Consider the following 27,690-nt stretch of genomic DNA (forward strand, 5'->3'; position numbering starts at 1 on the left):
CTACTAGTACCTAAATTCTTAAGAACGGGGTATGTGGCACTTACAAATGGAAGAGAAAATGTCAGTTCTCAAGGTATAAATTTCAGAGTCTTCTGCAACTAGAAAGGAAAACATTTTCAAAATTGCTGTGGCTTCCTGAATCCTTAGGATGCCTTCAGTGCAGGCTTTTATATTTCGGGATCATATGAATTATACATAGAGAACGATGGGCTGGTGGCTAGCTTCCAACTACTAGAAATTATATTTCCCTCCCTTTTTGATAATTAGTTCAAGGTCTTCACCACAAGTGACATCATGTCTCCGAAGCAAAAATAGGTCTCGATGAAGACTGTGTAATGTCTTCTGTCTAGCAGATCCTATTTCCTCTTTATGCCCTACTCTCCTTACATTCCTAATTGACTCTCTGGACCTCAAAGCTTTTTGTTGCTGCTGTCGGGAGCCTTAAATAATTAGGAATAGTCTGACTAGGTGAGGTTCAGAGCTTCTGCTGACTACATTTCAGTTTACCTTAGAAATCCAAATGATGGGCACCTGGGTGGCTCAGTGGTTGGGCATCCACATTTGGCTCAGGTTATGATCCTGGGATGGAGTCCCACATTGGGCTCCCTGCAGGGAGTCTGTTCCTCTCTCTGTGTGTTTCTCATGAGTAAATAAAATCGTAAAAAAAAAAAAAGAAAAAGAAAAAGAGACCCAAATGACCTAGGTATCTGGAAAATGGGATGGTAGGCATTATAGTCTGGGGGATAGTGATACAATCCAGTATGAAACAAATGGGCCATTTGGGCCTTTAGACACAGGTAAGGGTGGGGATGATTTACACACTCTGTTAAACCGGACTGGAGCGAGCTAAAGCAGCCTCCCTTACTGAACATTCAATACAATGTGCTTCACAGGAAAGATCTCACGTGATACTGAAAAGACCTTAACACAAGAGTGAGGTTTAGAGGATAAGACGCTTATGAAAGGGGTTAGGATTCCAGCTTCCAGGCTGAGTTCCTGGGTGTTGCTGCCCTTGTGCGGGCTCTTCTTGGACAGGCCCTGGGCCCCAGCAGCTGCTGTGATGGAGGGAGGCCGTGGTGGCTCTGAGGTTACTACCTGCTGTCTGTGTGATTCCCCTGGAATGCAGAAATGAAAGGAGCTGTGATGAGACTGACATCTCGACCCGCTGCAGTCTGTAGTGAGGCATTCTCTTTATCTTCTACTGTATGGGGCAAAGATGAAAACAAAACACATTTCACTCCCGTATTCCAAAAGATGAAAAGCATAGATTTCAAACTTTCTTTAGTGGCTAATTGCATCTCTCCAACAGCTGAGGGGAAGAGTTATTAAAAAGAAAATAGCAATAATCTAGGGCTTGGGAACTACTGTGTTGACTTCAAAATTGAGGAAAAGGAAACTATAGAAGCTTTTAAGTCCATCACCCCCTTAAGAAGTATACTCAATCCTTTAGATCTAATTCTTAATTTAGTCAAAACAGAAACCCAAACAGAGGCAATCTGTTGTTTTGGGGAAAACATTTGAATGGGAATCAAGAGACCTGGTTCTGGTCTGTGCAGTTCTGTTAAGTAGTCATTTGATGCCACCAGCAAGGGACCAAAATTGTACCAGAATGAAATCCGCCGTCTCAAAACAAGGTGATTTCTAAAGTTCCTGCTGGTGAAGGGCCAGAGTTATGCATCAGTGTGGAAAATAATATAAAGATTACTCCCCAACAAAACCTCCATTCTTTTAAATATGGGTCCTTTTGATCAATGTGATTTATATGAATGAGTGATGGGACCAACAGACAGACCTAACCGTCTTATTCGGAAATTTAAAATATTTCCAACTAATTTCCAAATTACGGTCAAACTTCTAAAAGTGCAAGAATTTAGACCCATCTACTGTTGTTTGTTGCAATAACCGAGGAACCGTCTACCATGATAGGTGCTCTTCAAACATGTGTCCCCATGAGCCCTGCCTCCCGGCAGTATTTACACCCTCTTGTAGACCTCCCCACATTGAATCCAGACTGGCCCTGTGACTCACTTTCTCCAAAGTGGCATCGTGCCAGGACTGGGTGGGTCTAAAGCCAAAAGAAGTCTTGGTTGGCTTTTTTTGTGCTTTTTGGAGCCAAGCGGCCATTACTCTCACTGTCCCACACTGAATATATGAGAATTCAATGCATCCAATACAGACTGGCCCAGATGCCTCGTTTCCAATGCCATCCTTTGTCCTAATTGAAATGCGTACATTTCAGGGAAAGATAAAAGCCCTATTGTGGGCCCTAGATGCCGTGATGAAAAGAGGCTCCTTGTCACCAATATTTTGAATTGTCCCTTTGTTTAGCATCCTGGAGATGCCCAATGGCCCAGGGGCAAGCTTTTCTTCTGCCAAGAGGGCAGAGTGTCTGAAATGGCAGGTGGGATCCTCCACAGGTGAGTCCTCAAGATGGCAGTCTTAGAACAGAGTTCTCACAGAAGTGGATTTCCTCAAGATTAGTGTTGGAATACCTGCCAGGCTCCTCATGTATCAGGGGTGTGTGCACCTGCTTAGAGAGCAGCCTTTGTGCCCCCTTTGTCTTCTATCCCTCACGGGTTCCTCTTCCTAGTACTCTAAGCTCTTCTGATTTCTCCATTTCTAGGTCCCTACTTCCTTCCTTGTCCCTCAAATGTCCATCAGCTGATCCTGACACAGTCTTAAGTAATTGGTGAAAAACTGAAGATAAGACCCTTGTCAGGAAGTTTTGCATCAAAAATGAAACACAGGAATGAAGATGCAGCAATTCATAATTTGAGGAGGCATCCCAGCCCCATGATTTCTCAAAGACACCGTGAAGACACAGCTGCTATCATTACAAGGATGGCCCAGTGTTCTCTTGCCCACGGTGAGTGAGCAGTAAGAACGTTACCACCATCTCTAGAGCAAATCTCACACCCCAAAAGGCAGAAAGCACTCCAAGGACAAGCAACAGAAACCTTCTAGGAGGAAAATTCAGAAATGAGCTTTGTGATACACTCATGTCTTCTGGCCAAAAAAAACATTGTTCCAATTTCTTCCTTTGTAAAATGGATTTGACCAGACCTAATTAAGAGGATTTTTCTGATTATGAAAAGGGCCTGGCTCATTTCTAGTGGTTAGCCAACTCTCCTCCCTTCCATTGGTGTGTCATTTATATGTGATCTGGATTATTGATACCTAATGTTTCTCATGCCTCTAGGAGTTAAGAACAAGGTTATACAAGTCCTGAGAGGTAAAAATTTATTGATTTATATATCAGCATGTTATGATATGGTCACACCTGCTCATACAGCTGACTTTTTCTTATAGCCAAAAGAGGATTTTTTTTCCTTTTAAAAATACATTTTTTTTCCAGCAGGAAGAAACATTTTAAAAACAAACATTTTCATATTAAGTGGAAATTTAAAACAATGGCTTTTTTTCCCCCAACTCATGAGAAATAGGGCTGGTCAGCAATAGATCTCTGAGTGCTTCAGTGTTTTCAGTCTTCTGCCCCCGGGGTTTGCTCTTCGTCTTTGACAGAAACAATTCTAGGGGGAAACAATGATAACCTCAACTCAAGTCAGCAACCTGAATCCACATAGAAGAGGTAGACTGAACCGTAACGTTTTAACTTATTTGGTAGATTGTGTAAGATATTTTAATACATTTAAATTTTTTTCACTGGGATCAAACATATTCTACAAACAATGGCCTAAACAATTAATGTTTTACATGCTCACAACAAAATCTTAGAGAGGTCTACAATCTACTTAGCTTTGAGACCTGAAAGCGTAGAATTGGCTTTAGAAATAGGCAAGCTTCCCATGCACTTCGGGAGAAGTTTGCTTTCGTCAGATTCTTCAAATGAAAAGCAAGCTCCGATGTTAATGCCTTCCCAACCTTTTAAAGCCCCCGAAAGGGTCAGTGATAGGAATTTCCTGAGAGCAGTGAGTAGCTTAACTGTGAGAAATTTATTCAGTACTAACAGGTAAACAGAAAAGACGGGGCAGTGGTATGCTGGAGAGAGCTCCGGCTGGCTCCTGACCCTAGGGCCAACTGTTAAATTTTAGAATTTTGCCAGCAGTTGTTAAACAGCTGTTATTAAAATTACATAAGCTTATCATTAGTGCCAAAGCTAAAAGTGGTTCCCTTTAATGAGTATAATTTGTACAAGGATAAGAAACAGTTTAGCCAAAGATCATGTTATTAGATTGAGGGTCAATAAATAAATTGGAGAAACACGGGAATTAGTCTGTTATTTCATCTTTCAAATCATAGATTGGCTACAAGAGTTCAGCAAAGTCAATTAAAGCACCCTGGGAGAATCAGTTGGTCACATGGAATTTATAATATATTTTATTATTATCTATTAATTGTGTTATATATCCTTCCTATCAGGAAAATTTATAGCAAAGTTATGTACATTTGCACACGTAATTTTTTTTTTCCAGGAGAGCAGACTGTTGGAACATTTACCAGTATACAACCAGTATACCAGTATCTCCACCATACCATGGGGGAGAATGGGGAAGGAGCAGAGGAAAGAGAAACCAAAGAAGGAAGCACAGTGTTTTTTCATTTGGTTTTTCTGTTTGCCCTCAGCATCCAACCGCCATGGTGTGCTCTGAGTACATGTCCACAGAAGCTCATGCCAAAATATCTCCAGAAACACACAAACACCCCATCCCCACCACTAAGAAGTAAAAGCACTTTACTTGAAAAAAATCAACTTTATTTTTTCTAGGTTAAAAAAAAATAGAACCAGCTATTCATTTTGTTGTTGTTGTTGTTGTTGTTGTTGTTGAGAAAACGCTTCTTTTGGTGTTCACATCTAAATTTCTGAAAAGGTGATCTGGTTACTAAAATAATCCCATATGCATTCCTAAACCAGATCCACGTGTGACCAGCCCTTTACAAAAATTAATTACAGTTGACACAGCCTTTACATTCATTCTGAGCATACATTACAACATGCAGATAACAAAGAAAGAAAAACAGGTCGACAGCTGAAGTAAACATATGGCATCCAGAAAACTGAAACCCATCTGTATAAAATAAATACAACTTTGTAATAACTGTAAAGAAAATGAAAGCACTTAATGTAACAATGGCAGGTCCATGTGTACCTGTTTCATCACCCAGTCAAGAGAGAAGTTACTGTAAAATGCAGACCCCTCACATGTAGAACTTGGGCATCAGTCTTGTATGTTTGACAGTTTTACACAATAAAAATAAAGCCATTCAAAATATGTGTGCGTACTTTGCAACTAGAATACACTTAAAAATTTTTTGCTCTTTCAATTGTTTTAAAAAATATTAACTGTAAAAATCCTCAAATGGAGATTTTTGTGGAAAAACCCCTATTTTATCTTCCACATGGCTAGTCACCCTCCCCAGCAGTTCAGCACCCTCAGCGGATTCCCAGGGTCCAGTTCCTAATTGTTGAGGATCAATGCAAAATGATTGCAATAAAGCACCATCCAGCGACTGCTCCAGAGAACACTCGGCCCCTTTGTGATCTAGAAACGTTCAGTGTCGGTGGTTTTGGTCCCAAACATATTAGTCTCCATCCCCTCATAGAATAGAACCAGTATACCTGCTGCCCAGCGCTGCTTTCAACTTAACCTTTCACGTTAACAGTCGTAAGGTTCACATCACTATGTAGCAAAAAATAAGACTAACCATTTTTATTCATCCCTGTGGACCAGAGCGGACCTGCTCGTGATGGTAACTCTGGAGTGAAGTCCTGTGTAATGAAGAAAATAACTAACTCTTCCTATTCGGCAGTGCAAATAAAATTTCCTTAAATATAAAAAGAATCCAATAAGACTGTCCATGATTAAAGACAACTATCTATGATTATAACCAGGTCCCGCTAGTTCAGAAGAGTCTTTAGGGAAGTGATTGTCAAAACGTCACTAAAGACAAATCCACAAGAAGTGAGTAACATGAACAAAGAATGAAGAGGCATTCTTAACAGTAATCCACATGATATTAACATGAAAGCGATGTTGTGAGGTTTGTAATAGGTGATTTCACATCTCATTTTCATTAAAGGCTTGAGTATAACTACAATACTGCCAACTCTTGATTATTCAGGGATTTCTTTTCTAGCTCATGGATTATATTTAGGCTTTTGTGTTCCCTCTTTCTGAAGTCGTGTCTTCCTAAATCTTTTCACTACTCATTAATACAGTCATAAGTACATAAGAGGACCTATAAATAAACAGTTGAAATCATTGTTTTAAAATCAGCCAACATCGCTAGAAGAACAAAAAAATTTGATGGGAAAAAAAACCCTCAAACTCATAATAAATACACATTAGATTTTTGGCTAACTATGACTTATTACTGGATATATTACCCGATAATCCCTAGTTCCTTTACTGTGGAAAATTAATGGTTGATTGCAATATTAAATACGACAGATCTGAATTCAGAGCTATCTTTTTAAAAAATCTACTTATACTCTCCATTAACTTGTTTGCCCACCCAAAATATCATTTTGCATTCTGTAATTTTTCTTTACCTTCCACTGGTGTATAGGTTTCTCCGTCCTATCTGTATATTTCAACACCAATAACAGTTTCTGAAGTTAAGGGTGAACTGCCAGTGTGGTCCCTTCTGTATTCAATGCACCTGCCCTTGGCCTCTGGTGGAGTCGGTGCTCCATCACCCTTCTCTGCTGTGGGAATCCAGGCAGATCAGCTGAGACCAACAACTGCTGAGATTCTCATGCTTCTGGTACAAAACTGGCACAGTTTTAAGAAATGTATATTCTCTAAATCTCCTTTCATCTCACTTTGCAAAGAAAGTACAAACTAGGAATTTTTACGCAGTCCCGTACGGTGGCACACAGCTGCTTCCCTGATCTGCCATAGAAGAACACTGCTTCTCTCTCTACACGCCCGAGGGCAAGCAGCAGCACTCCAGTAATTGGTAAGGAGAGCACCATCTATGCTCTCAAATGTATTTGCAACAGAAAAGAGAGAACATGTTGATAAACAATCGGAGAAGGATAGGCAGATCAGTGACACATCTATTTACAACTCACAGGTCTATTTTCAAAAATTGACTCATATATCTATTGGTATTTGTCACTCTATAGACTGTTGAAATGACTCTGCATTTGAAAAGTAAAGCGTCTTACAGAATAGTTGGTTTAATGTGTACAGTATATTAACAACATCATGTTCCTTTGGAGCACAGCGATGGCAAGTGGCCCTGAACCACATTTATGTATACATGTATGCATCTCTCTCTCTCTCTCTCTCTCTTTTTTGATAGGAGAACTGGCCACTCCTACCTGTGACTTGCTTTAGCAATCAGGAAATTCTCTATGGCTAGGACTGTGCATGCCATACTTGACAGTGAGCAACTTATCCCCCAGATGGCTGACTAATCTCTCAAATGAACAATTTCAATTCATCCTGTAATCCAGCAGTGTTTGCTGGACCTCAAACAGAAGCATCGTTAAGCTTCTCTTTGGCTTCCTATCATCATCTATGCCTCTTAATCAAGATCGGTTTCACCTACTCACTATCCCTGTAAAACACACAATAAAATGCTTTGACTTAAAAAAAAAATTGCATCTTATAACAACCCCTACCAAAGCATACACATTAACACTGTCCTCTGCATTTTACCAGTAGTAGCATAATATGCAATGAGGTATTTCATTAACACATTATCCTTTTTCATATATGCACGGAATTAACCTAAAGCTGAAGCTGCTGTGGGCTTTTATTTGGTGTTGCTTTACCGTTTCCACATAACTGGGAGAAAATTCACATCTTTTCAGTTTTGTTGTTGTTGTTGTTGTTTTTGGTTTATTTAAAAATAGAAAACATTCGCCTTTACCATTATTAGTTTCTGGCCTACTTCTCAAAATTGCCATTTGTAAGATTAGTGACAACAGGGGAATCTACAACACTCATCTCACAGAAAACTGCCACTGACTTAGTAGGATCTTTATAGTCTTACCATCCAAACCCAAACTCCACCTCTGTCTCAGCACGAGGAGTGCAGGTGAGGGATGGACGCGGCCCCAGCACTTTCTGAGAAGAGCCTGCTTCTACTGTGAGGTAAATCACGTGAACATAGTGGAAAAAAAATGGATGGTCTCTAGAAATAGAAACTTGACTTTATCTTCTTTTTAAAAAGCACTTGGAAGAGACTGGGAAGGTTTTTGTGCTGGTCTGTCTCCTGGTTGCACCACCCTGGCATGGGCAGCAACTTGATGTGATGACGGAATACAGGTTTGGGGGTGCCAGGTGAGAACTGTTCACCATTTGAAGCCCACGTCTGGCTCTCTCATTTTTCTAATAAAACCCCTATTTCACTTCAAACCGGTCATTTAAATGTTTTACAGTAATTTGTTTCAGTCACCCCCCAATACATTTGGCGCTAATAAGCCAAAACAGGGTGGGGGTGGCAGGAAGCCTCACGTAGATAGAAGCCTCACGTCAGTGTGGCGCTCAGTGCAGGGGGGGCCGCTGCAGAGCATCAGCGCCCTGGTACCAACGCAGAGACAAGACAGCCTCTCAAGAATCCCACTCACTGATTATGCTTACGTTTGTTTTCAGGTTTATATTACTAATCCTTTGCTATATATGCATCTGACAAAAGTGCATTTTGTAAGATAATTATCAATCTATGATATGCCTCTACACAAAAAAGAAATCAAGTGACACCCCTCACATAAGGGAAAGCACTAGCGCATGTAAACACAATGTTGGGACCGAGCTAGCCTTTTTTAGGAACACATTCTAGTACCGCAATGTGTCCAGGGGACACTGTTTCCCACCCCCCGAGCATGACTGACACTGGGGTGTCACTGTGAAGCCCAGGGGAACAGTTCTGGAGGGTGTGGACCAGCTAGCTCTTCTAGAGGCTCCTAGTGACACAGCAAGCACTGGTGAAAGGAGGGCGCTCGCTCTACACAGTTCTGCCCTAAAGAGACTACTAGCTAAGAGGAACAAATACAACTTTCCGAGTTTGAACTAGATTATCACGTGTATCTGGTGACAACAGAGTTTCTCTCAGATAGTCTTCTAGGATGATTTTTATGATTTCCTCTTCTCCGAATGTGATGTCTGCTTAGATGTATGGTAGAGTGTATCTTTTTAAAATGTGAAAGTCCTTAAAACAGATTAGCAGGTCATTATATTACTGATCCTCATTTTAGTAGAGTTTTTAAAATATCCCAAAGGGGGATAAATATCAATCCATCCATTGAATTTCCTTTGCTTTTTTTTTATATATATTCTGAGATTTGCACATGTAAAATAATGCACACTTATGAAAGTCTGAACTCCTATGGTGACCTTGATAAGTCCAAGTCAATTCCTAAAACAGGCAATGGTAAAAATACTGGATGATGTTATACCACATATAGCCTGACAAGAATGCAAAAGACTGTATGAGAAATATCCACATATTGCTGAGGGTCATCTCCCTGGAAACAGCTTCCTTACGCCCCTTGGGAGGTGGAAAAGCCCCTAAAAGACAAGATAGAAATATTAATTCATCTTACTGTGGTGGTAAGGTCTCCTGGAATAAAAGTTGAATATTAGTTTAACTAGAATTTCTGTTGTTTGCTTTTTAAAGCATCTTCTGTGACTTCCCATTGTTCCTGAAGAGAGATCTCATTTGAAATACAATTTTCAAACCACCGAACCCTTTCTTGCCTCTGAACTTTTGCATTTATTCTTCTTGACTGAGCTGGTTCTCCTCATGTCAGTGAATGGCAGCCTCATCTGCATTCTTCCAATATCAGAAAAAATACCATCCACCTTCCCATCTCAAGTCAGTCACATTCATCACCATCTTTATTTCACCTCTTGGCACTTGTCACTATCTGTAATGATCCAGATCTATCTTTTTTTCTACAGACTTGTTCACCATCTCCTTCTGGAATATAAACTGCATGAGGGCAGGCACTCTCTCTGCCTTGTTGCCACTGTAACCCTAGAAATTTCCTCAGTGGCCAGGACATGGGATGTGTGAAATTGTTATTAAATAACTTCTGAAGTGAGATAGCTTACACTAATCACTCTCTTTACAAGTTAAATGTTTTTGCCAGCAAAATTAATCACTGATGCTCTTTTCAAAAGGCAATATTATCTATGAAATATATCTTAGTAATTAAAAAGAGAAACACAAAGTGAACAAATGTCCTTAAATTCTTTTCTAGAAGGGAAAGCTAGACCACTTCAGAGCAATATTACCTAAGGTCATCTTGATAACACTTGAGCATTTCAAACAGTCTTTGTCCTTGCTGATAATCCCTTTGGGTAAGCTGATTCATGTGGGGATTTGCTTCTCACAAGCAATTTACAGAGAACACTTTCAAGTTTCAAGGTCTATTTTACAAATAGCTTTCTTAAAAAGAGACTTCCATTATTGTTGCTACAATTTTGGCTAAATATCATAAAGCAAGAGATGAAGACTGGAAAAGGAGAGATCCTATTGACTCTTAACCACCTCATGCCGTCTTACATATCTATCCTGTTTTATCTTTAAAGAAATGTTGAGCGTAAGACCAAGGACTGCACATGGTAGGGAGGGGCATCTTGTTCAATGCGTCTTACTAAGAATTCTAGACACGTGTACAGTGTCCAACCCCTGCCATATGGGTATGCACTAGTCCACAGCCCCCGGGTTGGAACATTAGGATCAGGAGGGAATCCTGTTGTGGGTAATGTGAAACAATCCTAAACATAAAAACAAAAGCATTAAAGGTAACAAACAGTATCAGCCTTTGCTCACCATCAGGTCTTTGACAGTCTGATTTAACATGAATGTGAATTTTAAATAAAAAAAAAAAATCTAAGTGGGAAGAAAATAGCACTTTCTGTTCATCCAAAATCTCATAGCCTCATCAGGCCCAAAACAACTCCCCCGCCCCCCCTTTTTTTACTGTAGGTTCTTGAAAATAAGCCTACAAAATAGTTATTTGTGAAAGCACTTTGGTAATGCCTGGCATTATACTAACGCTAATTTCCTTCTTTCTTAACTTCCTTTCTTCCTCCCTCTCTCCTCCCCCTTTCCAATGTCTGTTTCACTGCATTGCAGTTTTCATAGAAGGTAGAGAATATTAAGTATAGATAAGGGACCTTCGGGTAAATTGACTTTTTTCTCCCGAGGAGAAAAGTATAAGTTATATCCATGAAAACTTAAAAAGTAAGCTTTATCCTTATATGTAAAGAAAAGAATTAAGCATGTAAAAATGCAGTTCAAAATGATCTCAAATGGGGATCCCTGGGTGGCGCAGCGGTTTGGCGCCTGCCTTTGGCCCAGGGCGTGATCCTGGAGACCCGGGATCGAATCCCACGTCGGGCTGCCGGTGCATGGAGCCTGCTTCTCCCTCTGCCTGTGTCTCTGCCTCTCTCTCTCTCTCTCTGTGACTATCATAAATAAATAAAAATTTAAAAAAAAAATTTAAAAAAAATGATCTCAAATGACTGCAAGATGATGGTATTATTTAAACAATTAAGTACAATGTCAAATCATAAATGTTATTTGCTAATTCATAAAATAGCCCATGTAACTGTACACATACGATTTCTACTACACTCTGTGTGCTGTTTTGCATCAGTTCTATTTGTACAACAGTTTACTCATCATTTGATCTTGCACACTGGCTGATGAAGTAAGAGCCTGTATAAATTTAACATTAACCTTGTCCTTATGAATATTCTAAGCTGAAACTCTTAAATACAGAAATACTTTGATTCTTTTAGGGCGGGCAGCCCCGGTGGCGCAGCAGTTTAGCACTGCCTGCAGCCCAGGGTGTGATCCTGGAGACCCAGGACTGAGTCCCATGTCAGGCTCCCTGCATGGAGCCTGCTTCTCCCTCTGCCTGTGTCTCTGCCTCTCTTTCTGTGTGTTGCTCATGAACTAAAAAAAAAAAAAAAAAAAAAAAAAGATTCCTTTAGGGCATCTGAAGAATGTAAAAATGGTTATCTCCTCTAAAGTACATCTTTGGGACTATCACTAACTTCGGACACATATGTAATAGGATACTGTGTACCTGTTTCATAAAAATGTGATAAGAGTTCCTCTTTTTCAATAAAACGTTGATAGAGCCAATCAGCAAGGTCATCGGTCTCCAGGGGTACATCTTTAATTGGAAAGATCCTATGAAGAGTTAGAAAAAAAAACAAAAACTACTTACTTCAATTCAGAAATCAACATAATTCAGAAACACAATTTAGCTTTGGTGACTGAAAAGCTGAACAAAGCAATAGAATCACCTCTGACTTTTGCAAGGGTTCATTTCTGCAGCTTCTCAGATCATCTTGGTTTTTAAAAAATTGCTGATTATACAGCAGAGTTCATTTATTCATCACTTATTCAAACATTTCCCAGCCTATTATATGTTAGGTCCAGTGCCCAATGATGAAAGACTATTAATAAATTGTCCTGTATCTACAAATAATACTGAGAAATAACTGTCTTCCCATGTTTGTGGGTTTAAGAAGAAACGGTGTTCAGAACAGATGAAGTTTTTAAAATTTAAATTCAATTTGCCAACATATAGTATAACACCCAGTGCTCATCACATCAAGTGCCCTCCTTAGTGCCCGTCACCCAGTCACCCCATCCCCCCGCCCACCTCCCCTTCTGCAACTCCTGTTTGTTTGTTTCCCAGAGTTAGGAGTCTCTCTCATGGTTTTTCTTCCTCTCTAATTTTTCCCCACAGAACAGACGAAGTTTTAAAATGCAGGTACTGGGGCACTTGGGTGGCTCAGTCGGTTGAGCATCTGACTCGGTTCCAGCTCTGGTCAGGGTCTCCCAGTAGGAAGATGGAGCTGGGATGGACTCTGTGCTCAGCAGGGAGTCTGTTTCCCCTTTTACCCTCCCCTCATCCCCACCTGCACATGTGTGTGTGCTCTCTCTCAATTAAATACATAAAACTTTAAAAAATAAGGTAAAATAAAATGTAGCCACTTTAGGACACATTCAGAGTAGTCGGATGCTAGACCAAATAAATGCATCTTAACAATGTTCTTTTGGAGGAAATGTCCATGAACCAGATAGAATCTTTCTAATTTGTATCAGAGATACAGGTTTCCTGAGCAGGGCCGCCTCTTCTTGGAGCTCGAATGTGCAGATTCTGTGAACACGTCCAACTCACCAGGAAACAGACTAGGATGATTGGTGATACATATCTGCTGGACATGAGGGCAGGAAAGGGCAACTCGTGACCATACTATGTATTTGCTGATGCTGAAAAGAATTTCTTTTTTTGTTTTCTAGTTTTGTGGGGAGTTTTCTTAATTTCATTTTAATTGAAGGTATAAAGGGACACAGTTTTAAAAGCCTGCAAAAGATTCAAATGAAAAACAGTGGTCCCTGTCTCTCTGTTGTTTCTCTCTACCCAGAGGAATCAATTTTTTACCTCTTTTGATTAAGTATCTTGATATTTATTGACATGTTTCCTCTTCAGTTTTAGGGCCAACCTACTGACTTCCCAGTGTGGAAGAAAGACAGAGAGTAAACTCCTTCGGCCTTTTCCCACCACACATTCACATCCTTCCCATCTTCCCAATGCAGTTCCATGGTAATTTTTAATGAGCGGAGTATTAGGCATGGACATAGATTCAAAGCTAAGCCACATAGTAAATCAAGGCTATGATTTCTTTCCTTCTCCCTGAAATGAGCAGTTGAATTGTTTTCTCTGTATACATAACTAATTTACCCATAAACTCTGGTCTGTCAAGAGTCAATTCCTTAAAACCCATCTACAAACTTTTTTTTTAAAGGGCAAGAAAGAAAATATTTGGAGTTTGCAGGCCTTATGGTACCTGTCGCAACTATTCAACTTGGCTTTGTAGTGTGAAAGCAGCCTTAGACCTTGTATAAATACATGGGTAGAGTTATATTCAAATAACATTTTATTTAAAAAGCAGGCAGTAAGCGAGTCTGACCTGTGCTCTAGATCTTCTCTCAAGGCATTTGTGTGCATCAGGCATTCTTTTAATTTCGTTTTCCTGAATAAATTTCGCCTACACTGTGGACTTGTGGCCTGTAGTTTTCATCATGCAAAGGCCTCTTATTTTGTCCTGGTGATTCTCTGCATTCCTAAAATGCATTTAGTGTTTCCTACCTCTCACGTCTTCCTTTTTCTGTATTTATTCTACATTCTGATGGAGCACAGCCTCCAGTGGTTTCTGGGGAAAGGGTACTCGAAGTCTGGCATTTCTGCCAATGTCTTTTTTCTGTCCTCACACCTGGTCGATAATTTGACTAGATACAGCATTCATTTCGGCCTGATTAGATCTCAATTCTGCAGTAAGAGAATCTCTAGAGCCCCTTTATGCTTTTCTCCAGAGCCACCAGTCATTTTATGATTGTACTTCTGAATTGTATCTCCGACATGGTATTTAAATCTATATCCAGCAAGACTGTGGCAGAGAGCATTACCTCTGGTTCTTTCTTTTATGGTGAATTCTTCCTTCTAGTCATTTTGTCCACTGCAGAATGGCTTGTCAGGAGCAATCACTTTTCTCTCTGTAGCATTCCAGCTGTTCTCTCTTTACATCTTGGGTTGAATTTGTAGGTGTTCAGGATGTTTTGAAAGTTATCTAGGTAAGTTTGTAGGACCAGATGAATTGAGGATCCCTACTCTTCCACCATCTTGCCTAGGTTTCCTAGATACAGGATTCAGGGTTGCCACTCATTTTCTTCCATCTCTGCCTTTGTGTCCTCCTTTCTAGGAGAGTTATTTAATTTCTAAACTTTTTTTTTTTAATTTCTAAATTTTTTTAATGGAGTTTTTATTCCTTTTTTCATATTTGTAATTTCTAAGAGCTCTCTGAATGTCCTTTTTTTTATAGTATACTGTTGTTTTCTTGTTGCAATATCGTATCTCTATGAGAATCTTATCTCTGTGAGAATTAGAAGATGAAAGCAGAGAAGAGGGTTAACAAACTCTCAGGATTTTTTGGCAGCTGGGATTTCCTTGAATCATTACTCCTTGAATCATTACTCCAAGTCAGTTTCTTATGTTTGTTTTAGTCTCTATCACAGTAGAGGCCCATCAGATGACAAGTTATCTGGTGAGTCTTTGTTGTTCACCCACATGTATAGATGTGGGATTGAACAGCTGACTGAAGGCTCTCAGCCCGTGAGTGCAGTTTGTTGACTGGGAACTTCATGGAGGATTATCTGGTTGGGCCATTGAAGTTGGGTCTTTCTTCCTGAACTTGCCATTTCTCCAGAGGAAGATCCTCTGATTTCCTGCCTAGAGAATGAAGGCCTCCCTTTTGGCTTTCTGGTAGCAGAGTGAGACATCAGGGCTGAGGTGGGGGAGGAGGAGTGTCTCAGCACTGGGTGCCCTGACATCACTTAGCCATTCTGTGTTTTCATTATGGGACCTCTGCCTCAGCTGTGATAGGTACCCTTGAGTCTAGAGAGCCTCTAGATACTCCTCCAGAAGAAGCCTCCAGTTCCTGCCACAGCAGGGAATGAATAATCCCCCAGCTGTGGGATGGAGGGGAGGGGTTTTGGAGAGTGGAGTTCTTCAGCAGATTTCAACCAGAACCCCCAAAGGCAGCAACCCTTTTAACCTCATGTCCACGGGCTCTGATCCTTGCCAATTTTTCAGTTCTGTGGCGTAAGTCAGGTTGATTCCTGGCTTAGGGTTCTATTGGGTTATTGACTGTTCTGTTTTCTAATTTCCTGACTTTTGCTACTATTGCCTTTCCTACTGCTTTTCCTCATCCTCATGGGTAAACACCTTAAAGAAACTCTTCAGTGTCATTCTACTAGAGTTTTGGAAGGGCATGAAAGTTGATATGAATCCGAGCTACCATTTTCTCTAAGAAGCTATCCTGTTATTTCTGAAAAGTCTAAGATGATTTTCTATCTTTGACCACTGTCTACTGCTTGCCTTTCTACAAAGGGGTATTATTATTTCAAGTTAAGTCAAGGAACACAAAGCATTCCAAATTACCAGAATGCCCATGCTCAGACTTCTTCAAAGTCTTCTTAAAATGACTCATGTAACATGGTCATTTGCATACAAAAACAATCAGAAGGAACATATTTACGAATTGCATTATAATCAGATCCTTTTGTTATTTAAACACTTAAATACCAGATTTGGTGTATTTTAGCACCCCAATTTAAGTATCTGTAGATAGGATAAGAAGAGAGGAAATGAAGGAAAAGTATGATATGAAAAAACATCTATTAAAAATCGACTTCAGTGGGGATCCCTGGGTGGCGCAATGGTTTAGCCTTTGGCCCAGGGCGTGATCCTGGAGACCAGGGATCGAATCCCACATCGGACTCCGGGTGAATGGAGCCTGTTTCTCCCTCTACCTGTGTCTCTGCCTCTCTCTCTCTCTCTCATCTCTCTCTCTCTCCCCGTGTGACTATCATAAATAAATAAAAATTAAAAAAAAATAAAAATCGACTTCAGGAAAGCACAGTTTTGTTTTTTAAAGATTTTATTTATTTATTCATGATAGACACACAGAGAGAGGCAGAGACACAGGCAGAGGGAGAAGCAGGCTTCCTGTGGGGAGCTAGATGAGGACTCGATCCTGGCACTTTGGGATCATGCCTTGAACTGAATGAAGGCAGACGCTCAAACACTAAGCCACCCAAGAGCCCCAGGAAAGCACAGTTTTTTTTTTTTGTTTTTTGTTTTTTTTTTTAAATTTTTTTTTTTATTTATTTATGATAGTCACAGAGAGAGAGAGAGAGGCAGAGACACAGGCAGAGGGAGAAGCAGGCTCCATGCACCGGGAGCCCGATGTGGGATTCGATCCCGGGTCTCCAGGATCGCGCCCTGGGCCAAAGGCAGGCGCCAAACCGCTGTGCCACCCAGGGATCCCGAAAGCACAGTTTTGATTACAAATTCTACTTTCAAAAATTGGAAAAGGATGAAAGGTAAGCAAAATAGAGTTTTATTTACACAGAAAATAGCTTTCTTAATGCTAGTCACCATTCTATTCCCCTAAATAAAGTACTACGTTGCTCTAAAGCAGTAATAGAGAAGTGTTTTGGTTTATTAAATATTTTAATGGGGTAGGAGATCCTAAAGTCCAGAAACTTTAAGTTTCAGCTACCATAAAATCCCCTACCAGAATTAGGTTTTCTTTTGCTTTGAAAGAGCTAACAACAAAAAGAGGAATTAAAGGGATCCCTGGGTGGCGCAGCGGTTTGGCGCCTGCCTTTGGCCCAGGGCCTGATCCTGGAGACCCAGGATCGAATCCCATGTCGGGCTCCTGGTGCATGGAGCCTGCTTCTCCCTCTGCCTGTGGCTCTGCCTCTCTCTCTCTCTGTGTGTGTGTGTGTGACTATCATAAATAAATAAAAATTTTAAAAAAAATTTACAAAAAAAAAAAAAGAGGAATTAAAGGACATCACGACTTTTAAAGAGAAGAAATACTTGAAATGCTTAACACTACATAAAATCATCTCATCAGCTAGTATTTCTTAGCCCTTTTAATGCCTATACTCTTAAGTAACCGAAAGATCTCTTTCAAACTAAAAATTTTACCTCTGCACTCTCTCATGTTCTCATACGCCTCACTAAAGTGAGAGTGGGACTTCACGGTTGAAATTCCCTTCCACAAGCAGTAGAATTTTGGTTTGGGGTAGTTTTGTTGTTGTTGTTTTTTAATATGTGCATCCACGGTCTTTGCTTTTTAGGCACAATTAAAATAATCCCAGAAGGTAGTGTGGCATAGTGATTAAGAGTACAGACTCTGGGACAGACTGCCTGGAGTTGAATTCTGGCTCTAGAGCACTTGCCAACTATGTGACCAGGGGAAAATGGTTTTATCCTCTGTACAACTTAAACTTAGTTCCCTCATCTGTAAAATGGGTTAATAATATTATTTACCTTATAAAGTCATTCTATATGTATACTAGTGGGCAGAAGGTAGTGGCCTGACTTGGCATCAGTAGTGACGGTGGCAGTTGTTAAATGCCAGATCGCTCATGGCAAGTATCGTGCTTTCAAGTTTTCTGGGTTCAGCAACAGCTGTAGTGACTAGACTGGACCTGAAGCTGTTGTAAGGGTTTGACAATCCATGACTATTTTCATACAGTATTCTATTCTATACAGATAGTGTGTGTGTATTTCTATACCAGTGAGGTAACAATGTAGTCAGCCTCAAGACCAGTCATATAAATAGATAAATGTTGTTACCAAGTATTACAAAGGTGAATTCCTGACAGAGATTTTCAAGACTCTTATTATCAATATTGATATAATAAGAGGAGCAGGGACATGGAGATAAAATTTCAAATGAGGAGGCCCTGGGCTATTTAAACAAGTTTGTCTTTCCATTCCTTCAAAGCGTAACTTTCTACTCTGAATTATAAAGAACCCTCAAATTAGAAATAATATTCCAAGAATTTTATTGTCTCTTCTTTTTTCTCTCCCCATTTCAACTAAGAATGATGCAGATCCCTACAGGGGAAAATTACATAGGATACACAAGCTCCTAAGGCTGTTTCCACAGACTATTTCACCTGTAGTGGACATGGAATCCTACAGAATGTAGCCATTAGGCAAACACATTTCTATGGAAAAATATTCTCAGTGTTCACCACACAACACTAAGCTCACATCTCTTCATCTGTTACATCTTTGTCCTTGGCTGCAAAAGGCCAAACTCCCTGTCTCAAGCCACCATCTCACTTAAAGTGGGTTTCAAAGGGAGATGAGTTATTTATTTTTTTGAAGTAGCTTTTCCTAGCCTTTTCCCTTGTCTGAGAAGTCTCTTCAGGTACCTACTTGTATGAAATAGCCATTACATTAGTATTGTGAAGACGGCATGTCCATGTCCGCCAAGCAATCCTCTAACCTTAATCTACAGGTAGGAAAATGAATTAACACAAATAATGACGATTTTGTTTTTACCTTTTCTATATTTACAGTTGACTCCTTTTTTCTTGTCACATTGCCTGATCCAGATAATACTGAATAGAAGTGGTAGTAACGAGCTCCCTTGTCTCTCATTTCTCATCTTTCAGGGAGAAACATTCAATAGTTCACCATTAAGTCTGATATCTACTGTAGATTTTTTTGGTAGATACCATCAATATGATTTTAAAAATCCCCTTCTATTCCTAGTTTGCTAAGTGTTTTCTTTGCTATCATGAGTGGGAGTTAACACTTTATTGATTTTTCCCCATCTATTACATGCTTATGTAATTTCTTTCTTTATTCTGTTAATGTGATGAATTCAATTGACTGATTTTGAATGTTAAACCAAACTTTCATACCTGGGAATATATATTCTCAGTATATAATCTGATGTGTTTTTTATATATACCTGGGTTAGTCTGGCATCGATAATCATGTAAGAGATTTGCCTGTAAATTTTCCTTTCTTACAATACCCTTGGTTCAGATTTTGCTGGTCTCATAAAACAAGCTCAGAAGTATCTCCTCTTAAAAAAAAAAAAAAAAAAAAAAGAAGTATCTCCTCTTTTCTATGCTCTGGAAGACTTATACTTAATGTCTTTTACTGTCTTTTTAATGACTAGAGAAACTGTAGTAATGTCCCCCTTTACATTCCTGATATTGGCAATTTCGATTTCCATTAAAAAATTATCCTTTATAATTCCCTGCATTTTACTATCTTTGTATTTAATTTGCATTTTCCCCCTAAATTCTTGAGGTAGACATTTAGATCACTGATTTTCAGTTTTTTTCTTTTCTCACAGAAGCTTTTTAAGGGTACAAATTTTCCTCTAAATACAGATTATGTTATATCCCATGAATTTTTATAGATTATATTTTCCTTTTCATTCTGTTAAAATTTCCTAATTTCATTGTAATGTCTTAATACACACTAAACATGAAATTCCTCTTATTCCCTAATGATGGACAGTTTCTTATCTTTTGTTATTCTAAACGTGTAGTGATGAATAACATTATGCAAAAGTCCATTCTTATGTGTATATCTACAGGATAAAATCCCAAAAGTGATATTGCTAAATCAAGATTGAATGCATTAGTAATCTTGAAAAATGTTGCCAAATTGTCTTTATAAAGATTATACCAATTTACATTCCCACTAGCAATTTATGAGAATGTCTCTCATGGAAAGATTTATTTTTTAAGATTTATTTTTATTTTTTTTATTTTTTTTATTTTTTATTTTTTTTTTTTAAGATTTATTTATTTTGAAAGAGAGAAAAAGGGAGAGTGAGCACGTATAGGGGGTAGAGTGGAGGGAGAGAGAATCTCAAGCAGAATCCCTGCTGAGTGCAGAGCTCACGTGGGGCTGGCTCCATCTCAGACCCTGGGATCACAACCTGAGCCGAAATCTAGAGACAGACACCCAACCAACTGAGCCACGCAGGCACCCTCATGGAAAGATTTTTAAACTGGAGAGTATCATAGTCAGAGAGGCTCTGCTTTAGAGGATAGCTAGCAGTATTTCACAATTGGGATATGCAAATTTGGGGACATATTCTTGGGGATCCATCCATGAGTTCTCTTTAAGTATACAGAGATCTTGTGTTTTCATTTCAATATTTATCTTAATAGAAATATTCTGAATTATACAGATAAACATCCTTTAAAAAAATTTTTTTTAATTAATAAAAAAGTTTTAGGTAGGTTCCACACCCAGCATGGAGCCCAATGTGGGGCTTGAAATCCTGACCCTGCTACCCTACCATTAAGACCTCAGCCGAGATCAAGAGTCAAGAGTCAGATGCTTTACCGACTGAGCCACCCAGGTGCCCCCAGATAAATGTCCTTTAACTAAGTACCACCACATGACTTCAGTGCCTATGTTTACAGTCACTTTGGCGCAATGCTGTACTACTTTAAAAGGCCAGAAGAGTGAACAGGGGCATACTCGAGGGCAAAATCTATTCTTTTACCCATTAAAATTTGAGATTTAGTTGTAACTCTCCCTGTGACTTATAATATCTATTAAAATAAGTGGTGAGTTCTGCTTTTCATAAGCTCAGAGTAGTTCACAGGTTAACAGTTACAAATTCAGGATGAAACACAAAAAGGAATTAGTGGAATGCATTGGGGAGGGACTAGAGACAGGTCAACACCAGAGGAATGTCAACACTGGGAAGACAGGAATGGCACTGGGAGAGTCTTCCATTTTTTCCAGCTTTTTACCTGAGAATAATTTCTAATTAGCGCCACCCAGGGAGACCTAAAATTTACATGAGAATATGTAGTCTTACTGGTTGAAGAAAGAGAGGACAGAGATTAGGATGACCATAGTAGCTGGAAAGGCAGGAATCCCAGAAAGAAACAGACTCAGAGGGGGAGTCACGACTTCAAACCACTGACTGAGCCCTGCACTGTGTGACAGGGCAGACTCCAGGCGGAAGAAGGCCTCATGATCCGTAGCCAGCACAAGAGAGGTGTGCCCAGAGCCACCCAGGAAACTTAACTCTTCAGGAAATATAATCGTTTCTTTCTTTTTGTTTCCTCCAAATTAGATATCCTTAAAGAGTTGAGGTTTTTAGGAAAGTCTGTTAAACTTCATCCTGATACTAGAAGAATTTTTTTAAAACTAAAAACTTAAATTAAAAAATTGGATTTTAGGGATGCCTGGGTGGCTCAGCAGTTGAGTGTCTGCCTTCAGCTCAGCGCATGATCCTGGAATCCCGGGATCGAGTTCTGAATCGGGCTTCCTGCATGGAGCTTGCTTCTTCCTCTGCCTGTGTCTCTGCCTCTCTCTGTATGTCTCTCATGAATAAATAAATAAAATCTTTTAAAAAATGGATTTTATTTTTAAGTGGATGGCATTACAAATTACTTTTTACTTTTAGATAATTTCATACTATCTTAACACAGTTTTGCAATATAGGTAGCACTCTTTAAACTACTCCCTTCTACTACATTGAATAGTAGCCAAATGGTTTGGGAAATTAATTGTATTACTTTTTGACTTCTAAAAATATACTATTTCTATATACATAAAATCAGGCCTAATCAACCTAAGAATAACTTAGCAGGAGCCACAGGGCTAGAGAATATCTTAAAATAGTATTTAAAACATCTTTATAAGGAGAAAAGTGACTAAAAATATGGCTGAATTAAAAAGAGAAAGTTGGGTTTACTATCTGAACTCCTGAAAGAACATGGTAAGGTTGGTGAGGAATATATTGCTTTAAATGGCGGTGAGTGTGGGAATGGGGCTGTGTTTTAACAGAAAGCCTTCCCTACCATCTGCCTAGAAGAGCCTGGACACTCTCTTGCCTTAGGAAATGGCCAGGATTGCAGACCAAATGCTCCCTCAAGAGCAATCTACTTTTATTACTCTGTTTGATCACCATGGGATTAAAATATTAAAACAACTAATCCCTTGATATGGCAAAGTATCAAATGCACTCAATACTAGTCCTCTTGGAATCAAATAAAAGGCATTCTTATGGGATATAAAGAAGTAAACAAATAAATAAAAGAAATACATCTTCCCAATACCAGTAGTTATCCAAATGAGAAACCAGCTTCTAATTTTCAAGAAACAAAAACTCTAATTATCAGTAATCCAGAATGTACTCTTGAATACAGAGTATTCTACCAAAATCCATTGAATCAGATTTAAGAGCACTAGATAAATTACACTTGCAAAAAAAAAAAGATATAAATAATGCTTAGCAGCTGGCACCTCTATATATTTGAGTTAGAACATTTGAATTTTCATGTTACCAAGAATCCAAAATGGGAGCTAACAAACAACATGGCTAAATCCTCAAAGTGAGTTATGCCAACTACAAGTAAAGGACTTAATAAGCATGCAGGAAAATTTTGAGATGGACAGTTCCTGCCTTCAAAATCCTAATGATGTAGCAGAGGGAAAAGAACAGTAAACACATCCTCTAAAACTAGATATGGTAAATGTTGCGTAAGGAGTTTAAAGAACTTCTGTGTTAAGTTTAAAGGAAGGGGTGTGTGTGCCTACTTATAGCACAGGATACATGGAAATGGTATCACTTGCGTTGGTCTAAAAGAGGAAGTAGGATTTAAAAATCTTTTTAAATAAAGTAACACATTGCATCCAGTTTTCAAGAGTCAGAGTACTACAAGGTTCACAATGAAGAGTAATGACCCTGTATTTTCCCTCCTAGACACCTGTTTTCCAGATACAACTCCTTCCATTTTCTTTTGCTATTTACCTCCATATTGCTTACAACCTACTACCACTATTTCTGGATTATCCGGTTTCATATGTATTCATTGACTTGTTGCTATGGAAGATCAGGATTTGGGTCTCTTACCCCTTTTCCTTTCAGTTTCCTCCTCCTCTTCTCCTACAGTTAGTATTTCCCTTCTCAATGCCAACTCTGTCCTTTGGAGCTATGCTTACTAGTTGATGTTCTATTCATTTTCTCACATGTCTATTCCCTCTATCGGGCTGTGCTGTCCTCAACATTGCATACCCAGTGTGTATATCAGTGCTTAATCCTTCATGGGAACTCAAGTTTGCTGAACAGAACTAAAATGAAAGTAACCTGCTGGCGTAAAACTTAGGAGGTGCCATCTGTAGACAGCCATCAGTACCATGGGAATAGTTAAGTGACACCACCAGGGTTAGTGTGATAAGAATAACTCAGAAATGCAGAAACTACTTGCCTCCAAAAACAGATTTATGGACAAGAACAGATACTGTCAAATTTAACATATCGGAATATCTCCCAGCATTCAAGTCCCAGAAGTCTTGCTCTGAGCCACCGTCTTGAGGTAAGCTGCTCAAGGCTTCATCCTCAACATAATGAAATGTAATATTTATAGCTTCCCCCAATCCACTAGCAAGGCTTAAGAAGGAAAAAAAAAAAAAAAAAAGCCCACTTAGTTATCTGAAAATAGATTTCAGCAACTCAGATAGAAGCTTTTACCTACTTCAACCCAGGGACAAACCAAGGATCTAAGGCAGCAAACCCAGGGTCATAGAGAATTCTGAGTGCCTTGAACACTGATGGAGAAAGGGAGAAGGCAGGCAGCACCTTGTCCACCGCTTCCTTGCACAGCTGGGAAAGTTCAGCCTGGGGCCCCTATCCCTTGAGCCCAGCTCCTGCTCCTTGTGATCGTCAAAATTGTAGTAAATCCACATGTCACACGAGGGTATAAACAACGAGGGGGCATTGTTCAGACCTCAAGCTTATTTATTACATCTTTATTAGTGTTCTATATTGAGACACAATAAGATATTTAACAAATAAATGCTTGCTGAAGGAAGTAAATTGTCAAGCAAAATACAACACTATGATATTTACTTAAGAGAATCACTATTACACTTTCCTTGAGTCTAACGACTTTTAGAAATTTTTTGTTAAGACTATTTTGGGGGGCAGTTTAAGGTTCCCAGCAAAACTGAGGGGAAGACACACAGAATTCTCCCTATATGCCTAATGACTTTTGAAAACTTTTTAAGATAATTTCACGTTCAAAGAAAAGTTGTAAAAATAGTATAGAGAATTCACATTCACATATATGCTTCACCCAGATTCCCCAAATATCAATATTCTCCATATTTACCATTTTTTCTCCCCATATGCATATATATGTGTGTATATATGATTTTTCGACTTTTGAGAGGAAGTTACAGAGAGTGTTCCCTAAGTCCTTCCATGTGTATTTTCTAAATACAAAGACAGTCTCTAACGTAACCACAGTGGAAGGATCAAAATCAGGTAATTTCAAATTAACACTGATATAATACTATTATCTAATCTATAAACTATGGAAAAAGAAAAAAAGAAGGTATCATGCTTTAGGAAGAGGAATACAGCAGTAAAATAAACAATGACTGAAGACAGAACCAATATTAATTAAGGGAATATTTAATAAGCAAATATATTCCAGGTAAAAGGTAATGAGGTATGAGCTAGGCTGTGGCATTTAGATTAAAACAACAACAACAACAAAGGGGTAGAAACATACATTACAGAGGTTTCCTTCATAGGAACTGGTAGCTGAATTTGAGAGAGAGAATTAAACTAAAAGGTGAAAGAGTCAAAGGAACTCTAAAATGTTCATTCTGGGTGAGTGCAGAATGGTGTTAACATAAACCCCGACTGGACAGCCAGGAGAGACAAGTTTATGTGAAGAAAAATGAGTTCAGTTTTAGAAATACTAGGCTTGCAGAAGCAACAGGCGATCCCAGTGGAGGAAAGGAAGTAAAATGAGGATCTGGAACTTGGGAGAAGGCTGGGGAACTAGAGGTATGTCTCTTCGGGAGCTGTTTCTGTTTACTCTCCTACTATGAACTCACACCTCCACAGACAAAAGAGGCTAAAAACAGACTCCTGGAGAAGTCTATATTTAAGCAATCTGTCATAGTGTGTGTGTGTGTGTGTGTATGAGATCCTGTATTAAATGAAAGGTTAGACAAAAAGACCTAGCTAGCCCTGCCACTTCTCAGATTCAATTCAACAACTGCAAGTAACTAAAAGATAGTGATAGTAGTCAGTGACAGTTATACTTAACCATTATTCATTTCAAAATTAAAAGCTAAGAATTTTTTATTTGGGGGGACATATTTCCAACAACATTAAGTTAGAAAACAAAAAGTTTTTGAGTATCAATGACAGTCATTGTGATTAACCTTGAAGAGACATGAAAGTGCATAGAACATGGTGAAACCCACGGGGCCAGGAGGTGGGGAGAGAGTGCTTCATTTCCAAAGCTTGTCACAGTTCTCCATATCACATTATATCCAGATTCATATACCGAAAACAACTTAGCAAATTAGGTTGTGGTCTTTGTTCTCGACTATGTTAACATATGTTAACAAGTACAAAATTTCTTGCATGTTTAACTTTCTATAAATATTTGGAAGGAAATGATGTTACGTCGGGGCCCCTGTGTGGCTCAGTCAGTTGGGCAGCTGACTCTCGATTTCAGCTAAGGTCATGATCCCAGGGTCCTGAGATAGAGCCCTGCGTCAGGCTCTGCACTCCCTTTGCTCCTCTTCCTGCTCACGCTCTCTCTCTCTCTATATATATATCTTTCTAAAACAAATAAAAAATGACATCTTAAAATAAAAGAAATGAAGTCTGTCTTCTAAGTAAAAGATGAAGTTTATCTCACTTGAAATGATGGTTCACCTCTTTCAAATTTCAACTTCATTACAGAAACACAGAATTCAACCCACAAACTCAGTCAAACTTCAATTAAGACCAGTAATTCAATGCCTCCAGCATCCTGAATGGTGACAAACTAAAATGTTTTCTTTTCTTAAAGGAAAGGGGAGGAAAAAACTGCTGGCGCAAAAAAAAAAAAGAAAGAACTTGTGGGTGGTGAGCATTAATAAAAACAGCCAAGCATAACTAAAAACCTGAAGATTAAACTTAAATGTGTAGCTTTCCATTTTCCAACTAGAAGCTCCAAATAGTGACCTCTGACTAAAATGTCCAGCCTTTTCCAGGGAAAAGCTACGATATGGAGGCAAAGCAGCAGAAAACAAGAGATGATAAGAAAAGGAGACAGAAAGAAGAGAATTACCAGAAACAGCAAAAATAGGGGTGAAGTGAGCAATAATTCTAAGCAGGGATACAGAAAAGCCCTAGCATAAGAAAAACTAAAGATAGGACATTGTTTTCTTCTGCTAGGAAAAAAGGAAAGCCACTTTTAGCTCCAGAGGCAAGCTTAGTACCTCCCTCCCAGGTGGGTAATTTTGGGGCTGGGGTGGAGGGTGGTAAACCTCTAAGCATGCATCATTAGTGTCTAAATGTGTGTATCACTCAAGGGTGAACTACTGTAGAGTTATTCACAGTTCCTGGGAAAAGGTGACCTGAAATTTGGTCCCCATTAAGTTAAATAACTGATTTTCACTATATTAATTTTATTCTCCTTTATTCCAACTTCTACACCAAAAAAGTATTATAGACATTTAAGCCCCTTAAAGTTCACTTTTAATTATGGATAAAGCACTAGAATATGAAAATCTAGACTAGAATTTCAATATGCTGGACACAAAGGGGTAAAATCTATGTGGTGTCTATTAAATGATATTTATTTTATTTATTTTTATTTTTTAAAGATTTTTATTTATTTGAGACAGAGCAAGAGCGAGAGAGAGATCACTGAGGGAAAGGGAAAAGCAAGCTCTCCAGCTGAGCAGAGAGCCAGACGTGGGGCTCGATTCCCAGGACCCTGGGATGGTGATCTGAGCTAAAGGCAGACGCTTAATATACTGAGCCACCCAGGTGCCCCGAATGGTATTTTATTTTTTAAAGATTTTATTTATTCATGACAGACACAGAGAGAGAGAGAGGCAGAGACACAGACGGAGAAGCAGGCTCCATGCAGGGAGCCCAACGTGGGACGTGATCCCGGGTCTCCAGGATCACATCCTGGGCTGAAGGCGCTAAACTGCTGGGCCACTGGGGCTGCCCCTGAATGTTATTTTAAATGTGAATTTATTACATTCTTAAAACTACCTGATGAAAATGCTTTTGTTTCAATTATGGATTATTAGACCAAAATTCTAAGTTCTGCAGGCAATTTCTTTTTTCCATTAGTTTTTTAAATCGAAAAATTAATACATTCACGTTGTAAAAAACAAACAAACTCAAATAGTATAGTGAGAAGTCCCTCCCCACCAGAGGTATTCACTATTAACAGAGAATCACTGTGCTATATAGAACCAATAGTCCTAAACCACTTCATTTGTTGAATAGTCTTTGTTCCACTGATATGTGATACTTACTTAATCATACACAAGTCCCCAAGTCTGGATTTTCTAATCTT

The 27,690-nt window shown here is 39.1% G+C and overlaps 1 protein-coding gene across 10 annotated transcripts in view; it reads right to left on the reverse strand.

Moving 5' to 3' along the window:
• Positions 1–3,223: 3,223 nt before the first annotated feature.
• LPGAT1 (lysophosphatidylglycerol acyltransferase 1) overlaps positions 3,224–27,690 on the reverse strand; it is a 113,970-nt gene continuing 89,503 nt past the window's right edge. For 8 of the 10 annotated variants that reach the window (XM_025429854.3, XM_049112079.1, XM_049112078.1 and 5 more), the window contains exons 7-8: positions 12,017–12,123; positions 3,224–9,482 (exon numbers count right to left, since the gene is read on the reverse strand). In XM_025429854.3, the coding sequence (XP_025285639.1) occupies positions 9,331–9,482; positions 12,017–12,123 (259 nt within the window). In that variant the 3' untranslated portion in view covers positions 3,224–9,330. Of the gene's footprint in view, positions 9,483–12,016; positions 12,124–23,548; positions 23,754–25,918; positions 25,950–27,690 lie in introns of those variants that run through there. The other 2 variants (XM_025429856.2, XM_049112080.1) reach the window with 2 other exon arrangements.

The sequence above is a fragment of the Canis lupus genome, chromosome 7 (genome assembly GCF_003254725.2).
Source record: "Canis lupus dingo isolate Sandy chromosome 7, ASM325472v2, whole genome shotgun sequence".
Taxonomy (NCBI): Eukaryota; Metazoa; Chordata; class Mammalia; order Carnivora; family Canidae; genus Canis; species Canis lupus.